Below are 11,433 nucleotides of genomic sequence, written 5' to 3' on the forward strand. Positions count from 1 at the left end.
ATACAAATTAACCTTTTTGGTTAATGGATGAGAATGATAATTGTTCAGTGAGAAATAATCAGTTAATGAAAAGATGATTGAAGCTAAGAAAAGTATTAACCATTAGATTGAATATACTAGACCAATTTGTGATTCAGACCAACTAATGATCTTTACGTGACAAACAATTATTAAGGTATTATATTGATGAAAGCTTCCTGGTTTTGATTATATTAATGGGACAATTCACTCCAGAATAACTCAGGGAGTTACCAATCCCAAATCCCTGTTACCATGACAGAGTTGAATGTCTTTTAAATGAATCTTGTTTTACGATTTTTTTTCATTCTAGTTTTTACTGTTGCAATTGTGAAACAAAATGATATTTATAAATATTACCATGAAACCAATTCTGTTACCATGTAAAGTGATGATCTGCTTTTTCAAGCTCAAAATAGATGTCACAATGAATAACATTAGTTGAACACTTTTGTTATTTATAAATTGCAAGTGAATTTGTTATTGTTTTATTTACAGTTTATATTTACAATTGAATTGCCTTGTAAAGTTCAATGAACTTGCCTTTTTTATTTCAGGCAAAATTGATTACCAAGAGTTGGTGATGAAAATGTTGAAAAGATGATGTTGAGATGAGATAATGAATTGAAGATGGACATGTTGAGTCTCATCATGATTCTAATTCAGTCTATTCACTGTGTTTTTTGTAACAAATGAAAAGCATGGCACTGGGTGAAAGAAGAGATCATTTTCATCATATTTTTCCTCATCTTCTTCTCCATCTTTTCCTCATCTTTTCTTCCTCACTTCATCTCTTTTTATCCTTCCTTTTTTTCTGCTGACTCTTCTGATCTTTATTTCATCTGTTTATAACGAGAAACATTTCAAGATGAAAATCACATTACATCAGTATTTTTAGATTTATCTTGACATGTCAACATCTTGCACACTTAAATACAGAAACTGAGAGTAATGATGATGATGGAAGGAAAAAGGTGACAAATAATGATGTAATAAGCAACATTATCACAAACAGATAGCCTTAATAGCTCAATAACAATGTCAATAACTTGTTAAATTATTTTTTCTCAATTAACTTTATTTGTCTCCATTAACACATTTACCGTCTAATGACAGTAGCCATGATCACCAAATTTATCCTGTCAATTGCACGTATAAATCAATCACTAAGGTAATGTTTGATTAAAGACAATCTAATCTCGTATTAGACTAAAATAACAAGCTTGTTAAAATTAAATTCGAGATTATAATTTTAGGATGCAAAACTAAAAGTACCGGGCTTTTTTTTCATTTTACGCTTGTCTGCAGCAACTCACATACGGTTGATGCTAAGGACCTCAAACTGGCACCATCTACTTCCGCAAATTGAAGAATCATAAGCTCGAACTCTTAAGGTCATTAATGGTCAATCTGTTATTTGACCTCCGAAGATCATTTTCTAAGAATAAAAATTTTTAAGATTGGTATATGTTAGTCTCGTGTTCATGCTTCTCACCGTTGGAAAGATTACCGAATTTTTCTAAACTAATTGACCAACTTAAGTGTATGGAAACACTCATATTCTCAAGCCAGAATGAGTTATGAACATCTTGAAAACATTGACAACTCAGCAAAAATTTTTACACAGAAATTGACCTCTAAATGTCAGTTAGAAGGCAAATGACATTTTTCCCTGAATAGTTTTTCAATCTCATCTTTTTGGAAGCTCATAGTTCAAGTCTGAGGTCTGTAGTATTAACCGTTCGTTATGCTTGCAAACAGGCGTAAAATTCAAAAACTCCCGGTGCATCATTGCTATCAGATTCAAACTTCCACTCAAATGTGTAAACTTATAATGTTGGTGATGATATTGGATTTGTATCAAAGTTAATCTTTTTTGGCTCTTGGATGGATAACGATCAATTATGGACTGACCGTTCCAATACCTAACAATAGATTATACATGTTACATTGAGGTTCGCTGATTAATTCGTTATCATACTTTTATGAAGATTAATGTTTGAAAAATTTTGATAAACGAGCATTCTTCATCCTTAGGGCAGCGAAATTCGTTATTCAAGGGTCCAACGTTGTATGGAATCACACTAGGTCAGACGATCGATCGCCAACATCATAGCGTGCGAAAAATAATAAATTCTCGTTTGATTAGAACGATGTTATTTCAGTGCAGTCCAAATTCGGCTTCTTGGTCTGTATAGATGATGAGTAGATAGTCATTCAAAAAATTATTAAAAATTCAATTTGCGCTTACAAAATATAAAACTAAATCTTGCCGAGATCAGTGCTTTTATTCATACATAAAAATGTGGTATGAATTTAATTCTATATGGTCACTTGGATTGTGCACAAGTTTGGATATAGATCTATGAACTGGGAAACATATTAATAATTAATTATCGGAGCGTAGCAAAAATTATAACTCATCTACCACCCAAAAATTTCACTTCAAACTTGTACGTTAACTGGGTTATCTAAGAAGATACTTATCCAACTGAAGTACTGCTTTGTATCAAGGAATGTCTGAAAAAATTTCTCGGGCAGTCAAGATCATTCGTCGGAAATTCGACTTACGACCTTTAGAGTTCAGCTGAAGGTCATCAAAAGAACTTTTACCTTTCTATCAACTTCGAAAAATTAATTGTAATTCAACATATAGTTACAGAGATGTATTAGTTATTAAACACTTGGGGGTTCAGAAAGAAATAGACTGAATATTCAATTACAAAATATATAAGCAGTTTGTTTAATGATATAAACATAATATATAAATATATCATATGACAATAATATCGTTAAAATCAAAATTTAGAGCAACGTTTGTCTTAACTTAAATAGGGATGACTGTTTATTATTTGGTTCAAAATATCTCACATTATGTTAGATACAAAACATTTGTAATTTTTTCTAGTGCTTTCAAAATTGTGGTAAATATTTATGTAGAGATACGCAAATTTATCTTAAAACACTACTGGGACATTACTTAGCCCTTTGATTTGTAAAGAAATAATCCATACATAAAATTAGCTATAGTGATAACAGTAATGATTTTATAAATATCTACGTATATGAAATACATCATCCTGTTGGTTGTTTGGAATTGATTGGGTTGCCCGCAGGAGCTTTTGTTGTCATTTTAGTTTCGATTGTTCTAAAAACTGGGCCTATCAAAAGAAAAATTTTATAAAAAATTTGAAGAACATTTAGAAAATTTTCATTCATATCTACTAACCAGTTGTCGGGGCTGCCCCTTCGGGAAAGACTATCAGAACGGGGCTACCATCAGGGCCTGTTACTTCGTCTAAGTTATTGCATTTGAAAATAAAAACAGATTAATACGTAAAATTTCACAAAAATACTATTTATTTACAATAATGTAAAATAAACACTTTCTTGTATCTGAGCCCTAACCCCGTTTTTATTTATCACTATATTTCATACTTACTAGTCGGTCTCAAAGTAGTTTTTAATGGCGTTGGAATATCATTTCGTTCAGCTAAACGTTGGGGATCCGGATCTGAAATGGAACGATGAATAGTTATAATTACGATGATGAAAATCCAGGTATACATGTTGATTGTGTTTATTGCTATAATTTTACTTTCTTTATAAGTTACAATTGATTGCTTTAAATTTGCAAATTCATGCTTTTATACTTCATTTAGTGCAGATTGAATAAATAGTTTGTCATAAAATTTGTACAAATACAAGCATAAAATTACAATTTTGCATTCAAGTCAATTATTTGTGTATTTAAATCTACTATCCTTACTATTTATAAGTCGTCAAATATTTTCAACAGTCTTATTGTTGATTTTGCACCAGTTTTACGAGTCTCACTTATTGTAGAAACACCTGAAAAGCTTATTGCTTGATAGGCACAACTAATATACCGGAATTGTCTGAAATATGTGAATTTAGTTTGGGTAGAATCGTTCCATTGCATTTAGTAAACAATGCAATCATGCCAATTTTCATTTCTTAATAAATCTAATCAGGATGAAGTAAGTGCTGAATGCTGCCTTGACATTTTATTTCTGCGCTTATCGGCGAATGCTACGTAATCAGAACTTAAAAAAGAAAACCTGTTTTTCGCTTTTGTTGATTTTAGTTTGTCAGAAATCAAGCTAAGCAAACAATGCATATTAATGATTTCATTATCTGCTAAAAATCATCCTATTAGATAAAATACTGGTGTATCTTACACGAGTTTTATTCTGTTTATATTTAATACAAGATCATGTTTTCTGTTTCCATTGTGACTTTTTATTTTCAATTAATTCATAAGATTTAGGAAATTTTAATTGAAATTTTTCAAAAAATTTTTGTTGCTTATTAATTGTGTTAAACAATAACAATAATAATAAATACATTGATCAAATGTATTTAATTAACAAAAATTTCTTGAAAAATTTCAATTAAAATTTCCTAAATCTTATGAATTAATTGAAAATAAAAAGTCACCAGGATTTGAACCCAAAACCTCCATACTTTCACCTACTCCTTTATCCACTAGGCTATACCCTTTTAGACAATTTTAATGAATTAAAAAAATGGTTTCAATTAAAATGCATTAATTTTAACCCCGAAAATCTAAGGAACCACAAAATCTCCAGAAAAAAGACCAAATTTTCCTTCATAAGGAAACTATACCCTATCGATTGCGCTACGCCCCATCAAAATCGGTGAGTACGCGTTCGGAATGTTCCCTTGTAAGTAACACAAACTTCCCACTAAATTGAATGAATTCCTTGAGATATACTTTATTTATTTATAGCATCAAATGATTGGTGTATCTGTTGGTTGGTAGTGAATAATTACGTTAAATAATAAGTTTTAGATCTCTAGCAATTATGGTCACAGAATGGCAGAGGTTTAACGGAAAATCGAAGTGATCTGTTACACAGAAACAAAAGTATCGCGTCATTAGAATTCGATTCTGACTTAGAGGCGAACAGTTATAAGCTTTTAGACGATAGGCTCGCGCCATTGCTTTGTCGAGCAGGCACATGTACCTTTTGTCCGAACCTGTCGTTTCCCTCTTACTAAATAGGATTTCTTTTGCACCGACAAGTTATTAGTAGGGTAAAACTAGCCTGTATCATGACGGTATAATATACCAGCCTTATTTGAATCCTGCAGTTGCTCAAGTTGCAAACGATGGGCTTGCTGGGCGGTATCAAATAAGCTATCCTGAGTTTGATCAATGTCAAGGCAAACGGTCTTGGGTAAACCACATCTCAACCACCCAACATGGCCAATACTTCAATACTTCAACTTATTCAATTTTTATTTGTCGATTTCTTCAATTATTAGGTTATTTTTGTAGATCAATTATTTATTAACTTGGATTTTAGAACTGTAGGCACCAGTTCATTCAAACCTTATTATGGCTAGTCATAATTTTAAATGAAATTGGTAGGGTCAAATGTTTGAGACATATTAATATAAGCTGGATGTATTGGTAAGGTTGGTTTGGTTTTGGTTCACGGTTTGCTTGGAAGAGCTGTTGTTTAATTATTTCGTTAATGAATTGACACTATTCAATAATTAATAATTAACAAAGGTTATCTTTAAACTTTTCCTCAGAGAAAGTTGGCATTAACTGGCTTGATATAAACTTACAACTAAATGCAAACAAATAATGATCAGAGATGAATGGAAAATTGTTAAATCATATGTTAAATCAGTGGCGGAGAACAACTCTGAAGCTTTTTTGAGATTTGAGCAACAATTTAATGATTTTGTTCAACATGAACCACGATCTTTCAAGCCAAATGATACTCAAACGATATTTGTCTGACAATCAGTTTCAGCAAAGATCTAACAATTGTATTAAACGATCCGAAATATTCACCTGAAAGCTCATTTGGATAACAATCAAATCTTATTTCATAGAAAATTTTCCTTAAAATGTATTCTCTCTCACAATTGTCAGTCTATTATTGAAATATCCAACTTAACCTAAAGATGAAACAAAATGTCTCTTAGCTATTGATCAATCTTCATCTTAATTGCAAATGAAAAGAATCTAATTTATAATTTTCTCATTCGAATAACGGTGATTAGTTTGAAAATTTTTAATAGCATCGAGAGTTTCATTGCATTTATTGCAAACATTTCATTTTGAACCCAAAAATTTTCATTGTATTTTTGAATAAATTCAAATGGCAAAATCTGTAATTTATTGGTCGATACACTTGATCAACTGAAATTCAATTTTAACCAACAAATAAAAATTCCTTTCCTTTAAATTTACTCAATTTACTTGAAGATTTATCAACTATTTGAAGCTTTTACCACAATTCATTATAATTCAGTTATTTTTTGATAAAAAAGCCTAAAACCTTTTCACAAAATTTTTTAGCTATCTGTCTTGGTCACAATACCTACTCTTATTGATAGATCCAACAATTGTCACTCTCAATTTAATCAACTCTTATATTAATATTGTGTTCATTGCCTTTTCATATAGATTTGGTTCATCATCTTTACGCCTTGATTAACCATCAAACCTTATTGATAGGTGAAAAGCTGATGTACTTATATGGAACCTTTGCAAAGACAAACAATGGATATGGAAAGCGTCTTTCACTTGTACCTCAAGATTACCAAATCCTTTTTTTTGGGTTACATTGAACAACTCAACTTAAACCTATTTTCATCACTTCTCATCATCATCTTTATCATTGCTTCTAGCTGCCCGGAAGCTTATCCCAAGTTTACTTTGTTGGCTCTATTGATGGTTGCTGTTGTTACATAAGCCCTTATTTGATTCCTATTTAGGTTATATTTAAGATTTGAAGACATGATCATCATCACCATCTAGTATTTTTTCAGGCTTCATCTTTATATCTTCCTCCTTTATCCTCTCGCCTGGCTTCTTGCCTCAAGGTGGATCCTTTTCTCTTCACAAGATCTTAACTGTTTTCTTCTTACATTATTATTCTGGATTCTGGTTCATAGTTGATCTTTTTAAGGGCTTCATTAAAACCATTTCTTCTTCAGGCTCATCCTCATCTTCATCTAACAACCTACGCCCTTCAATGGAGGTCTATCAAGGTTTCTTTTCAATACAATAATAATGATAGCAATTACATTGTGATTATTATGATAAAAGGAAACAAAATACAAAAGATAAACCAAACATCTTCCTCATTTAAACACCTTTTATAGCACTTATTATCATCTTAATTTGCCTCCCTTTGGACAATTTAATGGTCGCGGACAAGACAATTCAAATTGGATTAAACAACAATTTCAATCTTTTCTCTCTCTTTGTTCAATTATTCAGTTTTGTGTGTTTCCATTAAAATTAAATTTACACAAAATTTACCATTTTTTATCGCATCTTTCAGCCTCTTCACCTTTACCAGGTTCATGTAAATGAATCTTGATGAGTGATGATAGCCTTTTGTTTCCATCTATTGTTCAATAGAGTTAATGCATTTTTTTGTCAAGTTTGCATAATATATTAATGATCTTTGGTGTGTTAAAAGAGGAACCTTTTTGATAAATTAACCGTTAAATCCAAATGCTAATGAATCAAGTAAAATGAGAATCAAAACAAACATTTTTAATCTGTTCAACAGTAAATAAACTTGCAGCTAATCAGTCATGCAACTAATCAATCCTTCAGAATTAATTGTTAAATTTTAAATCTCTCGTCTAAGTGGGCTAAAATTTTCAACTGTAAGGTTGAATAACAAAAAGTTTATATTAATGGACTTTTTATGGAGAGTGTTGATTCAAATTTACCTCTCCAAGTTCGTGGGTTGTTGTAATGCAACAGCAGATGGCAGCTGCAAACCTTAATTCTTGGGAAAGTTTTCCACAAGTTTTGTAAGTTTAGTTAATTTATCAATTTTGCGATTTTTAACTAAAAGGATCTGATCAACAATTTATTATTTTTTTGCATTTATGATTCTATTACATCCAGAGAATACAAACATTGGATCTCTAATGTAATCTCGACTTATATACATTGGTTTAAAGTTAAATTCTGATTCTTTCTAAAAAGCAAAGTAAAAACTGCTAAACAGGTGAGTATCTGAAGGTATTTATTAATTTTTATTTGTTTTGTTCAAGGGATATCATTTTAGCTATGATTGATTTTGGTGAAATGCATTTCATATTTATTGATTTAATGAATGTATACGTGTATATGTATATATAGAATACAAGTTTGATTTCAGTTTCTTTTTGGAGTATTGACTGGACAAGGACATCTTTATCATGGACAAAAAATAATATTTTACCAAAAATGTTGAGATCTTGATTTTTTTTATAAAGCGAAATTATTTACAAAGGTGACATTTAACTTTGAGGATAAAAGAGGAGAACAAACAATGATTGAAACTGCTGGATACAGGTCGTTTTTCTTTTGTTTCCTTGTGGGTGAAATTTGGTTTAATTTACATGGAGACACAATTTTGTTAGACAGGAGACACGGAAATTTATCAGAACTGGTTATGAGTCCAGGTTGATGGTTTGTGTAGATGAACATGGTTATGAACCAGAATATTGAATATTGGTTATGGAACATGAACCAGATTATTCGGTAAAGATTTTGATATAAGAAGGTAATAGAGATAATGTTCGCCTGCTCGATGATTTTGCCTGACGCTCATTTATTTCAAGGCAAACCTTTTCTCCTTTGCTGTTGACTGGCTTCTCAATTTTTCTATTGTTACGGCAAACAAGTTCAAAAACATCAGCAGCGTTTCCTTCAACCATCTTCAAGAAATATCTCGAATCATCAGGTTTGCATTGTTCCTGATCAGCATCCAATATTTTTATACTGCAATCTCGGTACTGTCGTAATATGCTATCAAATTAAAAAAAGATGAATGAATAACGATTTAGAAAAGAAATTCAAAGTTAGCAGCAAAAAATCGTCGAAATCAATATAAACCAACTTACCAGCAAGTTAATGGAACTTTATCCTTTTGTTTCTCAGCTTCTGCCAATTCTACTATTAATTTTTTCATGCATTGTCCCAAACCTTCACGGTTCTTACGATAGCACTTTGATCTTTCGATAAACTCTGCAAAATAGATAGCAAATTACATAGGTTCCAAAATTATTAATAAAAAATTGTATATTTACCTTGACGATCAATTTTACACTGTTGTTTGGCATTGTTAGCAGCTCCTTTAATCAATAAAGACACAACTTGCTTCGGGAATAGAGTTAAACAATCTCGGATATAATTTTGAACGCATCTTAAAGCTTGAAAGCGTGCTCTGAAAAACAAAAGTGGTTACCAGTAAAAATTTTCAGCCAGTCGGTCTGAATTGAGCCTTCTTTAGCTCAAAGCAACAATCAACACAACAGTGCATAAGAAAGGAATCTTGATTAAAAAATTGTTGAAACAAATATTACTTACTTGCAATGTTGTTCAACTTGTTCTGAGTTTTCCGGTAGCGTAATATTTGAATGTCCAAAAACGAACACATCTGCAGCACATTTATCAGCTTTGTTAATGTTACATTTAGGTCCACATTGAACAGCATTAATTACAATAGAAACGATGAGTAAAAATTGAAACATTGAAAGGGATAATTTGGTAAAAGTAGCCATTTTTGCGAAACAAAAACAAATGACAGTAAAAAGAAAGAAAAGTCACGTAGAACACAGAGAGACAAAGAAAAAGGAATGCAAAAGAAGACAAAGAAAAGACGTTTCTTTAACGTTTAAACAGTTCAACTATGAGACATACTGTGAGTTCAACTATGAGTTCAACTATGAGTGTCTTTTATCTCTAATTTTTACAGTCAGCACAAAAAAAGTGACCCAACATTTAACGACATTTCGTATTATATATGGATAAACTTATCACTTGTATCACTTTTTTTCGTCCTCTCCTCCCTCCTCTTTAGTTCCTTTCCTTTCCTTTTGAACCTCCTCGTTCTTAAAGTCATCTTTACCATCTTTTTGCGGATCGAGTCAACATATTTGAGTTAGAAAATCAGTAAAGATTAAAGTTAATCGATCAAATTGTATGTCCTCAAGGTTACCAGGCTAAATAGCTATTTAATTATATTGTGATAATCATTAAACATGTTAAGTTTCTTAATTTAAATGCAAATAAAGATGATAGTGTTTTGGATTTTGTTCACAACTGGTTAAGGATACATTTTGTGCTACTCCAATAAGACTGAATACAATAAACTTTCACCAGTATTTTCAGTCTGTCCATTTGATGGTTTCAAGTGAAGACTTGTCTGGTCAAAGGGCTGACCCTTGCAGCTTTATTACACCGTTGATCGATGGTATAACAACCAAACTGATCAGGTTAAGCTGGATAGTGTTAATAAACAACCTAATGACCTGTTAAAAATTAAAATAATTACCTTAATTTACAATTTTCCTTTTCTTATTGAGATGTTCAAAGTTGATAAATAAGAGTTGATTCTGCGAAGATTACCATTATTGTTAACACTCCATGTTACTGACTGTTAACTAGATCATCAATAGATGACTGATGTTGCTAATTGTGATGAATAATTGAACCTAAACTTGCATTTACCATGAAAAGACACTTACAATCATCAGGAAACCAAAATGTTAACACCAGAGTGAACAAAGAGACGATCTGTAGTCCAACTTTTTCTTGATAACACAATTTATCTGATTGTTTAACTGAACAGCAATTAAAATTACAAATAGATCCGTTAACTAGCAGGTTACACTTTTAGATATATTTCAACAGGAATAAAAATATACACCATTAATTGATTTGGAATAACATTGAAGTCAATAAACTTTGAAACAGAAATGAAATGATAAGCGAAAGCTTTCTTACCGTTCATCTACAATTAACAAACAATTGTCTGTTAAACTGTTGGCAAATTAAAGATGTAAATCTTAACAGTAAAATTAAAATGTTAACAATTTTAAAATGAATTAAATGAAACAAATCAAAATATTAAAACAAAATGTTAGATACTTTAATCCATCTTCATTCAGCTTCATTGATTAAATTTTTGAACTTGTAAACAATCAAGCGAATCAGTTTGCTTGTCCTTCTTTATTAATAAATTAAAATCATTTCACTTTCCATTATCAAGATTATAATCGAGTTTAGGGTTTTTGAAAAAGGTCATCCTTGAGGTCATATTTGAAACCAATTTAAAATGGTTAACCCTGATCAACATCATTATATTTCTCTCTAAAATAATCATCTATTCCTAAACTTGTTGCTCGATTCAATTCATCAATAATTTATCTTTACACTTTTTTCTTCATCAATACAATCAAATTAATAAATTGAAGACGAGTTTCATGGCTCACCTTATGCAAAGTTAATTTCAATTTCACCTTCACTTGAAAACTAAAAATAGTTTAAATTTTAGCAATTTAAAAGCCATCTTCAAAGCTCTCAAATTTAAATTTGTTGACAATCAACTAAATTTG

General features: G+C 30.8%; 1 protein-coding gene across 1 annotated transcript; it reads right to left on the reverse strand.

Annotated features, from left to right (window-relative positions):
* Positions 1–8,281: 8,281 nt before the first annotated feature.
* On the reverse strand, positions 8,282–10,708 carry LOC107360040 (uncharacterized). Its single transcript, XM_015926663.3, has 4 exons — positions 9,404–10,708; positions 9,124–9,260; positions 8,938–9,061; positions 8,282–8,842 (listed from the first exon to the last, which is right to left on the reverse strand). The coding sequence occupies exons 1-4, from the start codon at positions 9,595–9,597 to the stop codon at positions 8,569–8,571; spliced, it is 729 nt and encodes a 242-aa protein (XP_015782149.2). The 5' UTR covers positions 9,598–10,708; the 3' UTR covers positions 8,282–8,568.
* Between the last annotated feature and the right edge of the window lie 725 nt (positions 10,709–11,433).

This window comes from Tetranychus urticae, chromosome 2, assembly GCF_039701765.1.
Source record: "Tetranychus urticae isolate SD_2017Ah chromosome 2, NJAU_TeUrti_SD_1.0, whole genome shotgun sequence".
Classification (NCBI taxonomy): Eukaryota; Metazoa; Arthropoda; class Arachnida; order Trombidiformes; family Tetranychidae; genus Tetranychus; species Tetranychus urticae.

Bases quoted from the DNA above. Each gene is read 5' to 3' on its own strand.
- LOC107360040 (XM_015926663.3), bottom strand. From the start codon at position 9,597: ATGGCTACTTTTACCAAATTATCCCTTTCAATGTTTCAATTTTTACTC. The intron at 9,062-9,123 runs GTAAATATACAA...TCTATTTTGCAG, and splicing joins GTGTAAAATTGATCGTCAAG to AGTTTATCGAAAGATCAAAG. The intron at 8,843-8,937 runs GTAAGTTGGTTT...TTAATTTGATAG, and splicing joins AAAGTTCCATTAACTTGCTG to CATATTACGACAGTACCGAG.